This window comes from Python bivittatus, unplaced genomic scaffold, assembly GCF_059951505.1.
Source record: "Python bivittatus isolate LINGU-HERP-01145 unplaced genomic scaffold, Pbiv_v1 ctg000840_np1212, whole genome shotgun sequence".
NCBI classification, from domain to species: Eukaryota; Metazoa; Chordata; class Lepidosauria; order Squamata; family Pythonidae; genus Python; species Python bivittatus.
The window spans coordinates 43,571,336-43,592,917 of record NW_028277113.1 but is presented as its reverse complement, the minus strand read 5'-3'; the positions used below and the strand labels follow the sequence as shown (position 1 = coordinate 43,592,917).

The following is a 21,582-nucleotide window of genomic DNA, read 5'->3' as shown; positions in this document are numbered from 1 at the left end:
GTTTTATATCATCTAAGACAGACACTTTTTTTTCTCTTGTTTAGGATTAGAGTGATATACTAGAAAAGCATAGTTTCCTAATTAAACATCTGAAATAATTGGCTGTATTATTTTGTTGAAAGGAAGGGAACATGATGGAAATTCACCTTCTTTAAAGGTTATTTCCTTAAAATACCCTTTAGGGATTTTTTTTTTTTTTTTTGCTCAATAAACATGAGGTCCTCTTGGAGGGGACAGAAAACTCAACAGCAACTTTTCCCAATCCAGCATCCCATAGATAATCTGCAACTCCCCCAAATTCCCAGTAACTGTGTTATGGAAACTGCTGTCCCAAAACCTTTGGAGATATATCAGGGAATGTTACTCTATATAAATCTGATATGTAGCAGACAGTTTCACATATTCTTTTCTAATGGGTGATCAAGTCAATAATTGCAGTTTTCCCTATTTCTACCTTCCTCCATAATGAGGAAAAAAAGAGACATTAGAGCTAATAGTGAATGCATGCTGTGTATTTGCACAGCAGCTTGGCAATGAAGTAACAAATCCTAAGGTTGGGTTGACATCATGCATAATGTAATTTGCTAGTCTGCAGGTTAATATGATTATGAACCCAACCATCATTATAGTTGGTATATAATGGTCCATGGTTTAGTACAGTAAGTGAACTCAATCATAGTTTATTCAATAAAGGGGCCACCTGTCTTTAATGACCTTAGCTTACTGGTCTTAATAGTTGTCCCCACAAAAAATATTTCAACTAATTTAAACAGTGACAGCCAGTTTGGTTAGTGGTTAAAGGCACTGGGCTAGAAATTAAGAAACTGTTAGTCCTGCCTTAGGCATGAACCCAGCTGGGTGACTTTGTTCCAATCACTCTCAGTGGTAGGAAGAAGGCAATGGTGAACACTTCTGAAAAATGTTGCTAAAAAACTTCATGGACTTGTTCATATAGTCACCAAGAGTAAAGGCTGACTTAAAGGCACCAAGATTGGTGGAAGTCTCTTACATATTCTACTGTAATTCTTGCTATACTCAGAAAATATTGTGGAGAACATATTCAGTTTGCCAACATGATGACATAACAACAACAACACCTTAAAATATCAAAGAACTCTCAGGCATTTAAATATTCTTTGATCTAAATTTACAGAGCTATTTCAAGTCTGTTTTTTGACATTTGTTTATTGACTAATTTCTTAGTTGGAATAAAGATTTCATGTAAAATAGAACCCATGCTTAATTGCAATATAAGAATGAGTGGTCTACAAAGGAAATTGCTAGGCTGCCCTATTTTTTTCCAGATAAAATGCTGTACCTTTTAACAGTTACATATCAACCAGCATTTCAAGAAGTGTATGATTTCTAATGAATACTTAGGAGTCTACAGGTGTACTCCTCCATATGCATTTATTTCTGGGTGAGACCCATTGAATATGATTGTATTAATTCTGAGTAAATATGCGCTTGGCTGTTAGATGCAGAAGCAGGTGCCAAGATCATCTCCAAATAGTGACTTTTAATTTAGTTTTAGAGGAAAAGCCAAATTTTTAAAGTGTGGCCTTCATTAATCCATGAATGAAAATTGTACACTTCTAGGTTGCACTTTAAAGGTTCCTTCCAAGGTAAAAATCACAAGCTGTGGAAATTATGTGATAACATTTTGTACAAAAATAAATCTTATGACTTTTTCCATTATATTTCATTAAACTGGAAGTATTACTGATGATCGCAGTGAACTATTCTGCTGGTAGTACACAGAATTAGTCTGAAAAATTATAATAGTCTATAATCTTGAATTCAATATTCCAAATTGCAAAATTATTTTGGAAATGCTGGAGAAATTGTCTCCAAGAGCCATAATGTATTCAGTGCACAAACCAAAACTTGAAACCTATAAATAAGGCTATAAGATAGATAAAATGGCAGGTCATGCTGGCAGAGATGCCAGAGGGACAACTGAAATGGGACAGCAATGGGACATGTGAGGGACAAAGGACAAGGATACTTATTCTACATCTAATATCCCTTCTATTTTCAGCGCATCTCTATCAACTGGACACTTTTATATCATTTTCTATTTGGTTATCCCCATCCCTGCCTGACTTTCAGAAGGTATTTAAGACCAGTTTTATTTTGTTTTTTCTCCAAGCATTGGTTCTGGGAGTGGTGTGATCCACTGGTTGATGTTTTCATAAATAATATAATAACATTATGCTATGCAAGTTTCTCTGTGAGGAAGCACCATTAAACTCTGGCCTGTATTGTGTAGTATACTAAGCAATGGTTTGTTTATATTTTATTGAGAACAGCACACTTGACTAGGTTGACATAAAGCAGGGAAGGACCAATCTTTGATGGGTTGGGGGCTGCAACTTGGTCTCCTGACTTTTTAGAGGACAATAGGAAGCCACTAGTAGCACAGTGACAGCACTGGGAGGTGGGGCTTTTGAAGGGGTTAGAGTGAGAATGGAAGCAAGAGGCCTCTGGGAGGTGAGCCATATTTACCCACACTCTTAACTCTTCCAATTTTCAGAAATAGCTTAAAATCTCACCACCAATATTCAGTCATTTTGCTGATAAATTTTGTGGCACAATCTGAAGAGGCTGGGCAGCATGCAGATGAAGTCCACAGGTTGTCCAAACCTGGCATTAAACAAAGGTTATACTTCTCTCCAATTAGCTTAATGTGTGAATCAGTCGGAGATGAATGGTACTTATGGTGTTTACACCATACACCATAGTAAAAGTGTGTGTTGTAATTATGTGTAATGTTTTAGGGCGATGTGTGAACCTGATCATTGTCTTAGGGGATCTTAATTTTCATGTGGGGCATCTTGTCAAGAGCAGTTCAGGATTTCATAATCTTCTAGATAAACTAAAGGTGTATCTGATTGTATCTGGATAAATGAGTTTCACAAGAAAATATTGACTTGCACTTTGGTACGCTGAAAAATTATATCCTATGTGGATAGCTAGATATAGTTCTATTCTCTATCTAGGAAGTTCTCTGTTTCTGCAGCCTTTGAAAATTGATGTATCTAGTTTGCGTCTGCATATCATTATCGGATTTTCTTGCTAACATATTGTTTTCTTGCTTAAGATATTTTTATACTGTGTCTCTGAAAGAACAAAATTAAAAGAAAAGCACAACAATAAGCACACAATTCAATACTACAACAACAATGCCCTTAAAATAACATTTAAAATCAGTTACACACTTTCCCAAAAGCTAAAAGTTATTGGCACTCTTTTCAGTATCTCCGCATTGCCTTGAAACTCAGGCACCCAAGTTTGTGTGAAGCTGATAAGAACCTGGATCTCTGAATCTGGGAGAGAGACTAACTTTGCAAAGTGGCTTTTTTGCTCCTCCCAACAGTACAAATCACGAGTACTTCAGGCAAAGTGAAAAGTGTTTATTAAGGGGGGTCCAGTCTTTATATAGGGTATAGAAACAAATGATACATACATTCAGTATATGTGATGCGTCAAAAAGCAACAAATCAAACAATAAGAGACTTTAATTAGACGTTAGAATTAAACAATAGAAAACATAATCCTAGATAACATTCCACAAGTGGCAAATTTATAGGTTACATCACCCCCTTTCCCAGTGGAGAGTTTGTATCTTTCCTAATACTTGCAAGTGTATTCAAGCACTTTCAGAATACATTCCTAATTGTTTAGTTGCTGAAAAGCCTAGTTTTTGCATTTCAAAAGAAGAATTGGCTTTGGCTAAAAAGAAAACCTGGTTTCCTGAACTTCAAAGGAAGCATGGATGCCATGGTAAAATGCTAAAATTACCTTCATTAAAGAGCTAATAATGAAGCCTAAAATTCCAGGTAACAATTCCCACATTTGGTTCTCAATCTATTAATAGTTTGCTGATTTGTTGGATTTGCTCCTTCCCAATTTCTCCCTTGGGATATCCTCTTTTCCTGTACCCCTAAGTACTGATTGATGGATAACTCACATTATGCACTTGACAAGTCCCCCTTATTTGGTAGCCAGCATTCCATTATTATGCAGGAACACTCCAATGCCCTATTCTGTTTTGAAAGAATATAAGAATATTTTAAGTAAATATTAAGCAAAAGTAAGTAAGTGAGCTCCAGTAGTAATGTATGGCTGTGAGAGCTGGACCATAAAAAAGGCTGAGCGCCGAAGAATTGATGCCTTTGAACTGTGGTGCTGGAGAAGACTCTTGAGAGTCCCCTGGACTGCTAGGAGGTCAAACCAGTCAATCTTAAAGGAAATCAACCCTGATTGCTCATTGGAAGGATCGATAATGAAGCTCAAGCTCAGATATTTTGGTTACCTAATGCGAAGAGAGATCTCTTTGGAGAAGACCCTGATGCTGGGAAAGATTGAAGGCAAAAGGAGAAGAGGACGGCAGAGGATGAGATGGTTAGATAGCATCACTGAAGCAATGAGCATGAAATTGAGCAAACTCAGGGAGGCAGTGAAGGACAGGAAGGCCTGGCGCAATATGGTTCATGGGGTCACGAAGAGTTGGACACGACTTAACGACTAAACAACAACAACAAAAGTAAGTGAGCAGTTAATATTTGAAAATGCATAGGGTCTATGGTTGCAGTGTGTTGTGGAGCAGGTTTAAAAGAGTAGTGGCAGCATTGAGTGGCAGGCAAACATAAAGAAGGAGTACGTTACATAATAAAAATGTTTCATCCAGCCCCAAACTGGCAGCCAAGAACTGAGCCAGTCCCACATGGATGCTTGTCCTGCTGTTATTCTTGAAAATGTTCCCTATCCCTAGTCAAGGAGATAATTATTCTAGCTAACTTGTTGGGTAATTAAGTCTTCATGAAACATGCAACAGCTCTGATTAATGTATATACAGACCCTCCCCATGTTTCCCTAGTAACTGATCTAAGGCAGACCTATTTTGCTAAAGTGAAAGTGCTGTTTTGTGTAGCTATTTGCCCTATGCAGGTTTGCATTCCAACATCCCAAGCTGCTTCATAATTAGCTGGGTCAATATAAGTATGGCAGAAACACAATTTGTGTATTTGGGCTATTAATGTATGGGAACAGTTTTCCCACCTTCCCACAGACCAAGAGCCATATATTCTTTCAAAACAGAATAGGGCACTGGAGTGTTCCTGCATAATAATGAAATGCTGGCTACCAAATAAGGGGGGCTTGTCAAGTGCATAATGTGAGTTATCCATCAATCAGTACTTAGGGGTACAGGAAAAGAGGATATCCCAAGGGAGAAATTGGGAAGGAGCAAATCCAACACATTTATTTTGCAGGCTAGCATTTTTGATTGCATGAAGCTTGAACTGAACAAGAATACTGCTCTCCCAGCCTGTCACCCCCCACTCCACCATTTGTTGCATTAAAAACAATTGCAAAAGAAGCAAAAGTCCAACAGAAGTCATGGTTGCTTAAAAGTAATAAGTCCACAAAGATTTTTTTAAAAAAAGGTTCATCAAGTTTCCAAGAGTCTGACAGAGTCAACTACAATCCATTCTGTGCCTGTGAAGAATCCAGAAACTTTTTTTTTTCTTTTCTCCCACAAAGATAGTGGTATCGGCAATCAACAAAATCTGGAATGGACCCTTCCAGGTTGCAATGAAATCTCTTGGTTGCAGTGGATGAATCTGGTCACTCAGAGGAATTGCGGCCCCCACTGCCTCCTTCCAGAGCTCTCTCTGCTGCTTATGTAAGGATAGAAACTGATTGGCAGTTAGTTTATCCCCTCCCCCAATTGTAGATGTGCTGAGATGGCAGGGAGGCCCCCTACTTTGTGAGTCGTTGGCCTAGAAGAAGTTTGGAAACTCCTGGAAGTTTCCACGTAGGCTCCAGAAGCAAGCCAGTTACAATAGCTTGGGTATCACAATGTCCTTTCATACATAGTTATGGAGCCAGAAGATGAAGAAAAGCACATGGGGCAATTGGTCACCCATTAGGAATCATCCAGAAGGAACCGTTCCAAGAAGTATCATAGAGATGTTGCAAGTAGCAATCCCAGCATCTGAAATAAACTTCTCTTAAGCAATAGCAGAAGGAACTTGAAACACAAGTGCAAAGACTGAAAGCCACAAGGTTGTTGAGCAGCCTATTTAGCAGCCTGATCAGCAAAGTAATTGCTTTTAGTAATAAAAGGAGAAATGCATCCAAAACTGAAATGACCAGGTCTGCGTAACACCAAAAGCATACTTAGAGTCAGTGAAGATATTAAGAGTTTTGTTTCTGGCAATACAACAAGCTTGAATTAAGGCAGTAAGTTCAGCTGCTTGGGCCCCCAAGGAAGGTGGCAAGGGTTCTGCCCAGCAGATGAAAAAATAAATAAATAAATTGCAGCCTCTGTTAAACATACTACATCAACCACAAAGGAAGACCCATCTGAAGAGTTCAAAATCAGAATTTTGTAGGGGCGCATTAGGAAGATCTGAGCGAGGTTTCTCTACCAAGTTTATGGTCTACAAATGGTTATGTTGGTAATGTCTGTCATCCGTGGTCTCAGGAAGCAGAGTTGCAGGATTCAAAGTTATACACTACTTCAAAGTCGTATTTGGAGTAGCTAGAAGCTCTACTTCATAAGCGGCTAAACACTGATGTGTAAAGGCTTGAGTTTGACATTCGAAGAGAATGGTAGCACCTCATGAGGGACAAAAATAGTCAATGGAAAACCCATAACCAAGTCTTTTGATATTTGAAGAAGAAGGACTGTAGCAGCCAAAGCTCTCAGCCATCCTACTGCACCACGAGCAACAGGGTGCAGCTGTACAGAACAGTGGGGTACAGGTTGCTCTGTAGTAGTCAGTCACAAAAAATTTAGTCAGCTTGTCAAATGCTGGTATCCAAGGCTAACAAAACCCTAGAGTCTCAAGTAAGGCTCTCATCTGATGTTTGGTAGAAGGCAGTGGCAATTGAAGAATAGCGTCCACTCTGGCAGGGAAAAGTTCCCTTGTGCCTGGGTGTATTAGGCAAACAAAACTGTAGCTTGGCGGGTGAAGCTTTGTGACTCCTTTCTGTGAAACTAAAGAGTCAAGTCTTTGGATCTTGGCATCATCAGATTTTAAAAATGTAACATCAGTAGAGGCCCAACCCCAGAATCATTCAGGAACATCTGCAACCTGAGGAGGTAATTGAAAAGGCTCTGCTGGCAATGTAAACGGAGAAGTTAACAGATAAGTCTGATGGTAAGGAAAAGTTTAGGCCATCTAAAACTCTGTGGATGCTGGCTCTCTGTTTACAAACTTGTCATGTAAAAGAAAGGCATGCTTTAAAAACAATGGACCAATGGTTGTTGTTAATGTACAGATTTCCACAAGAACAAATCCATTCTCCGCCCCTTTCCAATTATGCTTCCCAATCCCTGCAATTCAAAATCAGCTTTCCCTGAGTGCACAGCCAACAAAGAATAAGAAACTCTGCATCAAGCCAACACCAACCTGTTTCCTCAGTTTGTGATGTAACATAAGGCTCACCTTTATCAGAATGTTCAATAGGCAAAACTTGCCCCTTCATTAGCCATTTCCTTCCCTTCCCATATATTTATCTTGTTAACAAGAAACAGCTGCATCAGAGCAGCTGGCAGTGAAGAAGTGACATTCCAGTAGTCTTTTTTTTTTTTTAATGTGGCCTGAAAAGAGCTCTAGCCACTGGAAACAAAATCATAATTCAACAGAAATCAATTTTTTCAGGCCCAAAAATGCCAGGATAAAGCAATCTCAATCTTAAACATCTGCATTCTGCACATGTAGAGACACTCAGTGAAATCTTGGTGCAAACTAGAAGGATTGTATTTGATGTGTGTGAAAGTATTGCAAAAATCCTGAAAAGAGGAGGGAGAAAAGGGTTTTCTGTGGAAGTGTTGTATTGTATTCCCCCTCTGTCCTTCCCCTCCTTCTTTTGACCTTCAATCAATGTACTGTAACAAACAGGCGAGAAGCAGGCTTAGGAGGGGGCTTTGAGCCTGGGTGAGGTTAAGGCAAATAGGAAAGAAAACACAGCCACACTTCAAACAATGAAGAATAAATGACAGCAATAAACAAAAGAAACCTCTTACTTTCTTCTAATATGTATACTTGTACTATGGAGAGATTCTGGACATAATCACATTTGGCAGTTGAAAACTTCAGTTGCTCCACAATGTAGCTGGTGTGTTTGGGGCAGGATCAGCACAGAGTTTGTTTTGGGGCTCAGTTCAATATAAATATGTTGGCTTTAAAACCAATGGCTTTGATTATGGAATATCTCTTTTCAGAGGGATCTCCCTGAGAACGCTTATCTACTAAAGAGGCTTCCCCTATAATTCTCCAAGGTGTGGCAGGTATGGGTATGAAAATTGGGACTCTGTGGGAGAGTTGTGTTAATCTATGGGAGCTAAAAGTCACAAAGAGTGCTATGGCAACTGGCCAGATTAATACATTTTATTAAAAGATCCAAAAGTTTTGTGGGTTGTACTCCCCAAAGTGTAGGTTTTTTAATAAAATGTATTAGTCTGAGCAGGTGCTACCAGACTTCTTCTGAAAGTGGGTGAGGATCTCATATTAGAGAATATGTTTTTAAAAAAATCTAGAGAGTATATCTGGGCTCATTATCATCTGAATTTTGGTAGGCTGTGAATAACATTTTATCTCAGCAAGCTTTTGATTCACATATGGGTATTTTACTTTCAAACAATTAAGCTTCTATTTTAAGCTGCTGCTATTTGGTATATTGTAATTGTAATTGTTCTGTTATATTGATTATGAATTATATGAGTATAACATATACATATATACTAAAATGTCCAACTATTTGTAAATGATATAATTCTGCTTTGAAATTTCTCTTGCAATAAACTTAGAAGGTAAAAGTGAAATATTTCACAAAGCTCATAGAAGCAAATACAGTTAGACGTATGCAGCTTGACCTTATTTATTTCAAAGTTATATCCTAGCATATTAAATACAAGTTGAAATGCAAAAGAAAAGTGAATTATTCATAAACAATAGAACAAGATAAACCTTGCTAATATGAATTGAGTGGGAGAAGAAATGTAATTGACTTACTATAACCTCTGCAAAATTTGTAAAGAAACATTTGATATAATCAACTGATGTGAGAGCATCATGATGTGTATCTTAAAAATTCTTTAAATGTCACTTACTATGGTTTAAAATATTTTCTCTGTAATAATTATTTCTGGAACGATGATTAAGACAAAATGCAGTTGAGTCTAATGAATGGACCAAAAATACTTCTGCTATTTATGGTTTTATGCTTAAGAAATAAAGAAAGAATCCTCAGGAGAAAGAATATATCTTCCAGAGCTCAACCAGAACAAATTAACCAATGAATGAATAAACTCAGGCTTAAGGTCAGAGTTAGAAAACAAAGAATGAGGTCAAGATTAAGCAGATAAAACCAGCAGCAAAAGAAGATTCAAGCTGCTTATGTCAAAGGAATTGAAACCAGCTATGAGAAAACAATGTATACTTAATAGTCCTAGAGGATTTCAAAAATTAGGTTCACAGTTTCTTGAAATGAAAGCAAGTAAATAGGATTAGAGGTACACAGTGAGTCAATATTTGCAGAAATAAAAATATAGTGGAGTCATTTAGCACTACTTCCTCTCTTCCCTTTTGCAGTTTGCAATAATATTATTTTGACTGAATTGACTCAGAAAATTTATCAGATTTGTATTAATGCCTTTGAATTTGGTTCTGCTGTTTGCAAGATATGGAACACTGGGTGTACAGAAGGGTGAGTTTTGTTGTAGAATAATACAAAAGAGGAGTTGAGGCACAGAGAAGGTTCTGAATAGCTGTATGATAATCTTTTACTTCTTTCTTTTAAAAATCTTGAAATGGCCATTCTATATTCTGAAGTCAAAACAAAACATTAGATTTCTAGAGTTTTATTTTAAGGTTAGCAAAATACTTGGCTGTTTGGAGTAGTATTTTGAGTGGCACAATTTAGGACATTGCAGCTGTTTTCAGCACTGAAATTGGACAGATTTTTAGAAATAGATGACTACAAGTACTGTGTTGGGATAGTTTCAGTTAGTTTGATGTTTTGATCCATGACCCTCACTGGGTTAGGCTTGGCTGTCTTAAGGAAAATGGTCAGGAACTATTTTCCACTGCCACAGAAAGTAGGACTAAAAATAATGGGTATAAGTTGAAGCTAAAATATGAAGAAATACGAAAGTAGCTGTTAGTGACTTTCTAACAGTAAGATCTGTACAATACTGGAACAGTCCATCTCTATCAGATTTTTAAGAAGAGGCTAGGCAGCTACTGCTTAATGAGTTTTCCTGCACATTGAACAGGGTTGGACTAACTGATTTTTGTGGTCCCTTCCAACTCCATAAATGTATGTAATTCCATGATTCTCTTTCAGCATAATCTATTTCACAGGGTAGCTGTTGTGGGGGGAAATTGGAAAAAGGAATACTGTGGAGAAAAGTTGGAATGTAAGTGGAATACATGCAGGCATACCTATATTTTTATATATATTATTACTACTTCTAACAACAAACTCAGTGCATTTATGTTGATAAAAGAGAGATAAAACAGCACCACAAATAAACAATAAAATCAGTTTCCTAGCTGACTGAAGTCCTAAACAGATGCATTGCCATAATGGTCTAGATATACAACAGAACATTTTTTACACATCTCTGCATCAATCAGTTATAATTTTGTAGCGATCTTTCTATTCAATTTATACTGCATTTTATCATACAGTTATGCAGTTATATTTTATATTATTACAGAAATTGATATAACCATTACCATCTCCCCTTTGAGTAAATTGTTAGAATTTTTTCAGGGCTACAATAGCATTATTTTAATTAATTCCATTTCTTTTTTCAGAAGGCTTTCTTACCTTGAAAAACAGCTGAACTTTAGTGTTCTCACCATGGTTATCTTCTGTAGTTGTGTTCTGTGTTCTAAAGGAAAATAGATATTGCCTCCACATTGATAGGTCATAGAAAGGCATATCTCTGAATTTGCTCTGGACTCAGACTTCTCTGAAAAATTACACTGATTTTTAAGGAATACTGTTGAAATCCATACACTGAACTCAATTAAATCAAGATAACATTAACTTTTCTCTTTATCAGTTGGAGAAGTACTTGGATCTCTGGATAATTGTTAGATTTTCCTCCACTGCTTATAGCTGGGAGGGCAAATAGGATTATCCTTTCTCTATGCAGTACTCCCTTTTCCAGGCTCACAAAGAATTAATTCTTTGCTCTGTCTATATTATACATCCCAATATGCTGATAAAGATTCTAAAAGAAATTTGCATTCTGGAACAGAGGTTGTCATGAGGCACCCAGGAAGAGATCTAAACTTCTTGTAGCTATTGCGGTTGAGACAGAGTACAAAGCAGTGCTGAACAATTAATGTATATTACATGTTGTCCTTCACTAAAAGGATTAAACATAGGATAATATGAGGTTGATCTGCATGATCAGGTTGCTGCAGACATGAGTATGGGCTACTGTTTCTTGAGGGCGGGCATACACAACATTGTCTTCTACCTGCTCCCAGCCTAACAGGAAGGCAACTTCAACCTATCTTTCCAGCAACACATGAAAAGTAATGTTTTTCACTTGTGCAGGCTTAAGCAGTGCTGTTTGTTTTGCCTAATGTGCTTCATTACATTATAGGTAAATGCCTCCCCTCTGATTTGGTACACTGTGCATTGTGACTAGGATACCCCTCCTCTCCTTTCACTGATTACTGCCCTCCATAAATCGTGTCTTGAGCTTCTGGGCTTCCTCACTCCTTCTGAAGAGGCCTTGACAGATGAATCTCTCTCTCTCTCTCTCTCTCTCTCTCTCTCTCTCTCTCCTTCTTTCATCAGTGGGCTGGTGAAGTAGTGAGCCTTTCAGCTGTTTTCCTGCATCATCCTTTTCCCTTTACTTCTACTCCATTCATCCTCCAGCATGCAGGGGGTTTGAATCTCCAGCAATTACTTATGAACTTGAGTAGAAGAAGGAGTTAGCTGGGCTGATGGACTGGTGAAACTTTGGACCTTTTCTTTTTTTTTAATGTAAGATCAACAATACAATGGTGGACCTACATTTTTTGTTTTTAACCAGATTAAATTGACAAGAGCTCTGTCAGCTTCCCTTTCTAATCCAAGCAACAAGAAAAATGATAAAACTAACTTCCTTCCTTTTGCAAATCCACTGGTGGATACACCAACCTGGAAAGTGTCAAATATAAGGGGAAGTTAATAGACAGGGGCTCCTACAAAAAAAATTTCAATGAAAACCACATTGTTCTCAAAGACCTGCCCACAGAAAGGAAAGCTTTCCCAGCACTGGTGGGAGGGACAGAGAAGCAGAGAAATGTATCAATCAGGGGCTGTGGTAAGTGTGGTCTGTATAAAACATCAAGCTTTATCACTGCTACCAAAGTGGTGGAAGGGGTTGAAATCTGAAAGGTTTTTTTTTTAAGTCATCTTCATTTCCAGCCAGTTTATGCATGGAATTCAAGCAGTGTTTGGCTGCAGTCTGGAAAAGCCCATAGTCCAGCTAAGATCAGTAGTATTTTGCTTCCATCTAGTAGTCATCTGGATTTTGTAGCCCATAGGCTTACCATTGGTGAGCTCTGAAGATAAACCAGAATGTTAGTTGGTATATAGTGATGAGTCTGGTAACTAGGACAACTGTAATCCATAATTCTTTATGGCTGCAGGCCCAAATACTTTTCCTGATCCCAAACTAAAATCTTCCAACTGGGATCAAATAGGTACCCTAGCTTTGTGAGGTGCCATTTTAACTGGCTAGATTAGTTCATGATTTAATCCCATATTGAAAAAAATGCTACAGAGGTAGCAAATGTTTTTCTGGATTCAAATTAATTTGCTTGGTCTTGCTGCTTAAAGCCCTAAAACTACTTCGGAATGGCTATATTGACTACCTGTTCTATGATTTTCTATGTACAGTAACATGTTAGAAATGTAGATTTAATTTTCCATACTTTCAGGCTGATCACTGGAGATTATCCACTGGACATACTCACTGATTTCATTAAGGAACTTTAGAATTCAACTCCAAGTTGGGCTGAACATAAGAATTATTATTTAACACTGCAAAAAACTGGCAAATATTGGTATCTCTGTTTGTGTTGAGATTAATTTCAATACCAGCACTTAATGTCACAAGGTATTTATTAAAAATATTGGGTTGAAAACTCTATTAACAATGAAAATATGTTTTTTGGGGTAAACAGTATTATTACTTTGGATCAACTCAGTTCTGGGGAAACAATTTTTAAATTTTTTACGTTTTAATGAGATTGATTTATCTCAGAGTGCTTCTTGACATTTTTTTTCAGCTCAAGCATTTATCATTCAGTCCATTTGATCTACATATTATTGGTGCTTCTGAAGTTTCTCAATGGTTGAAGTTTATGGAAGAAATAAACATGGATTGAGGCATTGGGAGGTGGGAAGGGTCAATTATGTCACAATGGCATAATTGGCCAACCCTCCCAATTCCCCCCAGCATACACTACTGCTTTGATTCCTCAGCCAGTACCCTTTTTTCCCAGTCAGCTGAAGGAAATTGATGAAATTCATGCAAGTTATTTACATACCCTTTGAAATAATACATTTGGATGTCCTGTCCTGGTAATCCAGTAGAGGCTTAATTAAATAACACAGAAATTGTTTTCCTATAATTTTAAAAGGAATTTAATACAACCATTGCAACCAGAATGTTTTTGTGTATGTCAGACAGCTCAGAGCAGCAATGTTGTTGTGTGTATGTATCAAAAAAGCAGGATAGAGGAAGGGATACATGTACAAAAGGGTTGGAGTTTGCATGGCAACCCAACTTCCGCTATCTTGCATCTTTTAAACTGCCACCCCACTGATGCTGCCGCCTCAGAAAATGTTTAAGAAGCACTTACGGCAATTACTTTGCTATTGGAAATGCAACTTAGGAGCTGGAACATAAATTTATATGGTATAGATTTGTTATGTTATTGTCACAGTTTGGATGGTGGGTATAAAGATTAAAAAAGAATCATACCAGCTGAGAGCTTTTGCAGATGATTTGGTCTTGAATTTGGCAGACCCTTTAAAGTGAATTGAACTTTTATTGAGTAAATTAAAAGAATTTGGTGCATTAGCAGGTTTCAGGATTAATAAACAGAAGATGAAGATGTTAACAAAAATGTGAAAATAGAAGATCAAACAAAATTGATGAATAAAACAGGTTTTAAGACTGAGAAGAAGGTAAAATATCTGGGTATCACTATGACAAATATGAATTGCATGTTATTTCAAAATAACTGTGTTAAGACATGTAATGAAGTTTAAAAAAGATAGATTAAGATGGGAGAAACTACAAATGTCATTGCTGGGGAGAATTTCCATGACAAAAATGAATGTCTTGCCTAGAATGATGTTTTTGTTTCAGATAATATCTGTTTTAACAACTGATACACCATTTAAACAGTGGCAGAAGGATATATCTAAATTTGTGTGGCAGGGAAAAAAAAATGAGTTAAATATAAGGCGTTACAAGATGCAGAGGAAAGAAGAGGATTGAGTTTACCTGATTTGAAATTGTATTTTGCAGCTTGCTCTTTGGTTTGGATGAAAGAGTGGGTGTTGCTGAGAAATAGAAGGCTTTTGGAGTTAGGAGGACATGACTTGAGATTTGGGTGGAATTAATATTTGTGGTATAATAAAGTCAAGGTTAATGTAGATTTTAAAAATCATTATATTAGAAGTGCCATATTGAGAATATGGAATAGATACAAACCCAGGTTATGCCCGAAATCATCTTCATGGATCTCAGCACAGGAAACATTTTATGGAAATAAATAGGAAATAATAGGCAAATAAAAATGGCTAACTTATCACGAGATACTAGAATTTTGTCAAGGGAAATGTAAAATAAAATCAAAAGAATTGGTAGTAGAGGGATATAGTTGCCAGTGGTTCTCTTATTTACAATTATTAGAAAGATTTAAAGTAGACAAAAGAATTTATGGGTTTGAACATTGTAAGAATGAGTTTGAAACAGAGTTGTGCACAAATGATAAACATGTAATTGCTAAAATGTACACGCTTTTATTGAAATTTGAAACAGAAGAACAAGTGAAAGAATGTATGATAAAGTGGGCTAAACATTTTGGTTATAATATGCAGATGGAACAATGGAAAAATATGTGGCTGAAAGGATTGAAATTTACACTGTGTTATAATCTTAAAGAGAATTTTTATAAAATGTTGTATCGTTGGTATACATTACCAGAGAAATTGTCTAGAACATATAAAGGCACTTCAAATTTATGTTGGAAATGTGAAGAACAAGAAAGGACATTTTATCATGTTCGGTGGATGTAAAAAAAGCTAGAAAATTCTGGAATCAAATGTACACACTGATTCAGAGGATTTTAAAGATTAATAATCAATATTTTGGGATTGATGGACAAATAGTTGGAAAAAAGTAACGAAACTTGGTTTTCGTATATAACTGCAGCAAGATTATTTTATACACAAAAATAGAAAGATTTGGCATTACCCACAATGGAGGAACAGTTGGTGAAGATGATGGAACTTGCTGAGGTGGCTAAACTGACTTCTTTGATCAGAGAAAAGACAATATCCACCTTTATTGCTGACTGGAAACGGCTTATAGACTTTTTGCGTGAAACAGAAAATGTTGTAACCATGGCATAAGACATAAATTTATAATTGTACTTATAATTGCTGTAAAAAAGATCAGAAACTACTTCTCTGTATCTTTTTTCTTTCTTTCTTGCACTTTCAGCTTTCTCTTTGATTTCTTCCTTTTTCTTTTCTTCCTTTTTCTTACCTTGTATTAGTATCTTCCTTTTAAAAAATTCTTTAATAAAAAAATTATATATATTAAAAAAAGGAAGAGCCATGTTTTCTATAGATGCTGAGAATTGTGGTTCAGCAACACGGGGAGGCGGGGGTGGGGTCACGCGTACAGCAGCCCCTCCCGAATTGCCGCGCCGGCGTAGTTGCCTAGGGGACAACGCGCGCCTTCTCCGAGTCTCTGTGGTGCTCTAGCGGAGCTCGCGCCGCAATCAGAAACCTCCTCGGCACCCGTAGCTCTGTTCAGTGGTGCTGTCAGCTGAACTCTTGTCATATGACCGTGAGTGTCGGTTCTCCTTTCCCTGCTCGGTGGGTGACTGCGAATCTCTCGCCGTCGCCTCTGCAGATCCCGGGGGTTTCGTTGCCGGCCTGCGAAGAGAGGTAAGGCTGCTAGCGCTTTTTCCCCTCAAAGGTTGCCCAGCGTGGCGGAGCAGGTCGTGGGCATTTCTCGGGTCTGGAGGGGGAAGCTTGGGGTAGGATTTAGCGGGTAGCGGGAAGGTGAGGAGGCGCCTCTGCCCTCTCTCTCTTCGACCTCGCTCGGATAGACGATGCTGGCCCTGTGAAACTCAGTTGAGGAAGGAGAGGGAAACGGCGTTTCTCTTCGCTCCCAAGGAGCCCGTGGTCTGTAGTACTTTGTCGCCGTCGGAAGAATGGCGGTGCATTTCATACTCCACATTTCAGCGTCTTGCCTCCAGCGCCGACCCTGTAGGCATCACAGGGAAGGTCACACAATGCGAGGGTTCTTTGTTGCCCTGCTGCTGTTGTCAGGAGTATCATAGTGTTTCCTTTCCCCCCATCTTTATGAACAAAACTATTATTAATCTGGACTTTCGTGATTTCTTGGATCTCTAGTATTCATACAACAGGTTCTCCATAGAAAGACTAGGTTAGATGATTTAAGCAAATAAAAACTCTCTTTCTCTGTGTACATATATACACATACATACACACATATAATAAAACAAACCTTGCATATACTGATTATGAGAAATAAATTGCTTGTTCCAAATATTTTGGTTTTCTGAATCTGTTTTCTGAATTGCTGTTGCCCATTCCATCAGTTTGTTAACCATAGGGATGATATTTCTTACCACGCTATTTTTAGAGTGCCCCTGATTATTTGTAGGGTGAATATAGCTGAATTTGGTTAGATCGTATGCCAGATAGATATATATTCGTGCAGATGCTTTTCTCTGAATTAAGACTTGCTTTTTATCAGCACCATTTTAATGAAGAAGGCAGTAATAGCTGTTTCAACCAATAACAGATGTTTATTTGCAGAGGAGAGAAAGGAAGGATTAATCTGGTTTTTGCATATGGATAAATGACCGTGACAGAGTTTCAGCTGGTTTGATCAGGTAGAATTGGCTAGTACTGATCAACATCCTGCCCCAGTCGTGACTTGATACAATAAAAACTAGACAGTTGTTTTGGCATCAGAAAATCAGAGTAGGCCAGAAGCTATTTAAGGAGAAAACCAAATGGTGAAGGTCATTGGTGCAATGATAACTAGCTATGCTTCTGCTTTTCTATGTTAGCATAAACAGTTGATATTACTTTGGGACATTAAATGCAACCTGTCCACTCCCCACCGCCCCAGAAAAAAGCCATCTTCATTTCAGAAAAGTATGTGTAGAACTGTAGTTTGAAATGTAAACTTTAAAATATGAAACAGGTAATGGTCACAGGAAGAACTGAAGCCAATAGCTGGTTTCTACACAGGATTGGTGTGGAAACTTAGTTAGGATTCCTTTCTTTCATAAGGGAACTCTGTTTAATAAACAGCAGGAATTTTATTTTGTTAGCAGATGTGTAATAATCTGTAATAATGGGATGGTATTCTGCACATTATTTCATTTCCTGAAGTAAATTGTTACATGCAATTTACAGAAATATATCCAAGAAAAAATAACTGCAATAAAGTACATTGTAAATATAAAATCAACAGCTCCCATCTTACACCTGTTAAAAACCCATTGTAAACAAGCCAAGCAAACTATGTATCAAATAATTATCCCAGAGGGAATGCATTTTTGTACAAATAGATTTAACTGCAATTGGAATTCTGTAAGAAAACAGAAATGATTCTTATTAAAACGTTGTCCAGAAAATTGGTACCACTATACTAAGTCTTGTTCTCTTCTGACTGAATGAGGTGGGATTGTATGCTCAAAAACAATATATTCTTTATAACAGACATTATAATATGGAGCTTTGTCAATCAAATAAGGTCTGTGAGTTACTAATGTAGCATAAACACTCAGCTGTGAATAATTTTGTCAAGTATGTAACATTTTTATGTTTACAAATAGAACTTTTGAAAGTAGTTGTACATTGAGTAGATTTCTTGGTTTGCTTTATGTCAGCCTAGAAATTGTTTGCTTAATTTTCATACTTTAAATAATAACAAATATAAAACTATTTATCTGTCTGAAGCAAGTAACATTGAGCTTTCCTTTTTAATGTACCTTAATTCTATGCCATATATTTTAGTATAAATCAGTTAACTTTTTTATGGTAAGCTAACTTTTCTTTGTGCATGGAAGATTAGAAACATAGCCTTTATAATTTCTTCCAAACTTATTTCATCATCCTTTTACCTGTCAACTGATTTGATGTAGTAGTCATGCATTGTTGCATGACCAAGAATTTCATTGACTGACTATTGCAAACCTGTATGTGCTTCTTCTGAATTTTATTCTGTTATGATTATAATTTGTATAATTGCTTCACAGACATGGTTCAATAGATAAATAATATGTCATTTTTTAAATGTATTAGGCTTATTTATTTATTTGCTCAACTTAACAGACAATAGATTTTTATAAATTTATGTGATAATGAATAAATTAACAATTTGTGATTCAAATTGCAGTACATATTCCATATTATACCAGTTAAACATTATAAAAGTAACTTAAAATATTCATATAATATTTTATATAGCTGCCCAATTCACGAAGCAATTTGTAGAAGCATACAAAAACAAGAAACTAAAAATAATACACAATAAACATAAACCAGAATAATAGAATAACTGAGACTGAATGCATAGTTAATTCAAGACCCTTCATACTGTATGGGATCATCCCATGCTCTGGCCCAATGCCTGGAGGAAAAATGGTCTTCAGGGCCTTATGGAAGGTCAGTGGGGTTCGGGCCTTCTGAACCATGGGAGGAATGTTGTCCCACAGGACAGGCACTGTGACAGAGAAGGCATACCTCTTGTGTCTGGCCTGGTAACATTATTTTGTAAAAACAACTTGAAACATGCCAGACATGTCAGATCTCATGCAATGAGACATGCAATCATGAAAACAACCCAGCTCTGTGCCATAAAGGGCTTTATAAGTGATAATTAGCATCTTGAGTTGCATTTGGAAACTTATAAGAAGCCTGTGCAGCTCACAAAGTAGCATTCTTATGTGGGTGTCCTGAGGCGTGTCCATAACTACATGCACTGCTGCATTCTGGACCAAGTGCAGCTTTTGGGTGTTTTCAAGGGCACCTTCATGTAGACTACATTGCAATAATCAAAATAGGAGGTGACCAGGGCATGAGTGACTATGAGCAGGGCTTCCCAATCTAGGAATGGGCTTGTGCAAAGACCATGTCTGCCATCTGCTCTTCCAGTGGAAGCCAAGAATCCAAGAGGATCCCCAAATTCTGCACTAGTTCTGTCTGGGGGAGTGCAACCCCATCCAGGGCCAAAGAGAAAGAGAGAATACTTCAAAGAGAGTTTCTCAGAGTTGGGGGACTAAAAACCCACAGCCACTTGGCTTTACTTGGGTTGAGCTGCAGCCTGTTTTTCCCTATCCAGTTTCTCACGGCCTCCAGATTCTGGGACATAACCTTGATGGCATCACTTTCTGGTTTAGGGTAGAAATGTGTATCTGAGTATCATTGACATATTGATTATACTATATCAATGGATGACCTCACCCAGCAGAGATAGTGAGTAGAATCCTGAGGGTTCCTGCAAAACAGGGATCTTGGGCTAGATTTCTCCTCATTATCAACATTGACTGGAACTGGCCCTGGAAGAAGGAGGAAAACGATCACATCATCATACTTCCCACTCACAAATTTCTAAACTGATCCAGAAAGTTACCATGATATGTTAGATCATGCCCTAGCCAACTCCAAGGGACCTGCAAAGAAATGTAGCTACCTCCTTGAATCAGATGGCTAAATGGTTGTCAGAATATTTCTAAATGCTAAATTATATTTCTATGTGAGATAAAACTTTTGTGTAATGCACAAAATAAAGCTTTCTAAATACTTCTGATACAGATTATGTTTGGATTTATTACAACTGGATCCATAAAGTAAAATATGATAGTACATTTCTTTCATTTCAGTGAAAGAAAATTTAAGTCCTTATTTAAATTTATGGATCAACTTTTGGATGATTTGGGTTCACTTTAATTGGAGATAAGCAACTTTCAAATTACAATTTGGAGCTAATTTAGATATTTTAGAGTAACTATGCTTGTCCAAATTCTGAGCACTGTCTACATGAGACCTCTTTTTTTTTTTTAAACCAGCCACATCCAGTGAGTCCAGTTATAGATACCTGAGATGACACTAAATTTTTGAAGCTCTGCAAAGGTATTGAAATCTAGGTTTTCAAATCAGTGAAACTAAATCGATTTCAGTGCACATGTATTGACTGAAGCATTGTTCAGTTTTCTTGTAAACTCATATTTAACTTTGTTTCCCTAATAAGTTTTAAATTACAGTAACTATGGATATCCGGGGTACTGTTGATGCTGCTGTCCCCACCAATATCATTGCTGCTAAAGCTGCTGAAGTTCGGGCTAATAAAGTGAATTGGCAGTTGTATCTACAGTAAGTTTTAATTTTTCTAAAATAGTTATATATTTTTAGTGCATATGTAGAGGTATTGGAAGTTAGAGCACTGCTTTGAGAACTGGAAAAATCTTGAGTCAGTGGAAATTGGGGAAAATGACTTTGTCAGTTATTACTAATAAGGTATTTCAATGTAGTAGTATGTATTAATGTGAACAACACTTCTAGTAAAATCATTTGTTAGCCAAAACCAGGTTTTCAGAATAGCAATTTGTCCATATATTGTATCTTAATCAATTATGTATTCAAAGAGATATCTATAATCTGGGTGCAAATACTTTTTTGATAGTAGAAGCTGACTATATCCTTTTAGGTGCCAAGATGCTTTCATACCTTCCCATTCCACTACTTTTCTTATGTTAATAAATTATTGCTTGATAGCAAAACAAGTTTCTGGTTTTGTCTTCATTTTACTTCTTGAAGATACTTGAAAATTACAGAAAAGTGTATTGGAATAAATAGAAGGACAAGGTTTCATACTTTCCCCTGTCCTGCCCTCTGCCCCCAAAGTCCATGTTTCTCTCTGTCAACCTGTTTGTTTCATTGGGATTTATCCAGTGAAAATTATGTATTTGCAGATTCAGGATTAATAACATTTCTTGTAACAATACTGTACCTTACATTGTTAAGTATGTTTAGCAATCACAAATTATGGTTCTCCCATATAATACAAGAAATCCCTACAGTTACAGCAGACTAAATTGCCTTACATACTTTTCACTTTGACATCAATACCTGTTGAAATATTTTTCTAGGCTTCAAAACTCTTTAAAGGCTGCTGGTGGTGGGTGTTCCTAAAGTTCTCTCTGGCCTTGGTAGACATCATGATTTTGCCTCTTCTGCATGCAGTAAGGGCTCTTACTTGGCATT

General features: G+C 37.1%; 1 protein-coding gene across 3 annotated transcripts in view; it reads left to right on the top strand.

The window, feature by feature from the left end:
• The first annotated feature begins 16,082 nt into the window (after window positions 1-16,082).
• The window catches only part of ATP6V1H (ATPase H+ transporting V1 subunit H), a 29,784-nt gene continuing 24,284 nt past the window's right edge, over window positions 16,083-21,582 (top strand). Inside the window, exons 1-3 of one of the 3 annotated variants that reach the window (XM_007428218.3) lie at window positions 16,089-16,221; window positions 20,388-20,451; window positions 20,570-20,691. In XM_007428218.3, the coding sequence (XP_007428280.1) occupies window positions 20,588-20,691 (104 nt within the window). In that variant the 5' untranslated portion in view covers window positions 16,089-16,221; window positions 20,388-20,451; window positions 20,570-20,587. Of the gene's footprint in view, window positions 16,222-20,387; window positions 20,452-20,569; window positions 20,692-21,582 lie in introns of all 3 variants that reach the window. The other 2 variants (XM_007428217.3, XM_007428219.3) reach the window with 2 other exon arrangements.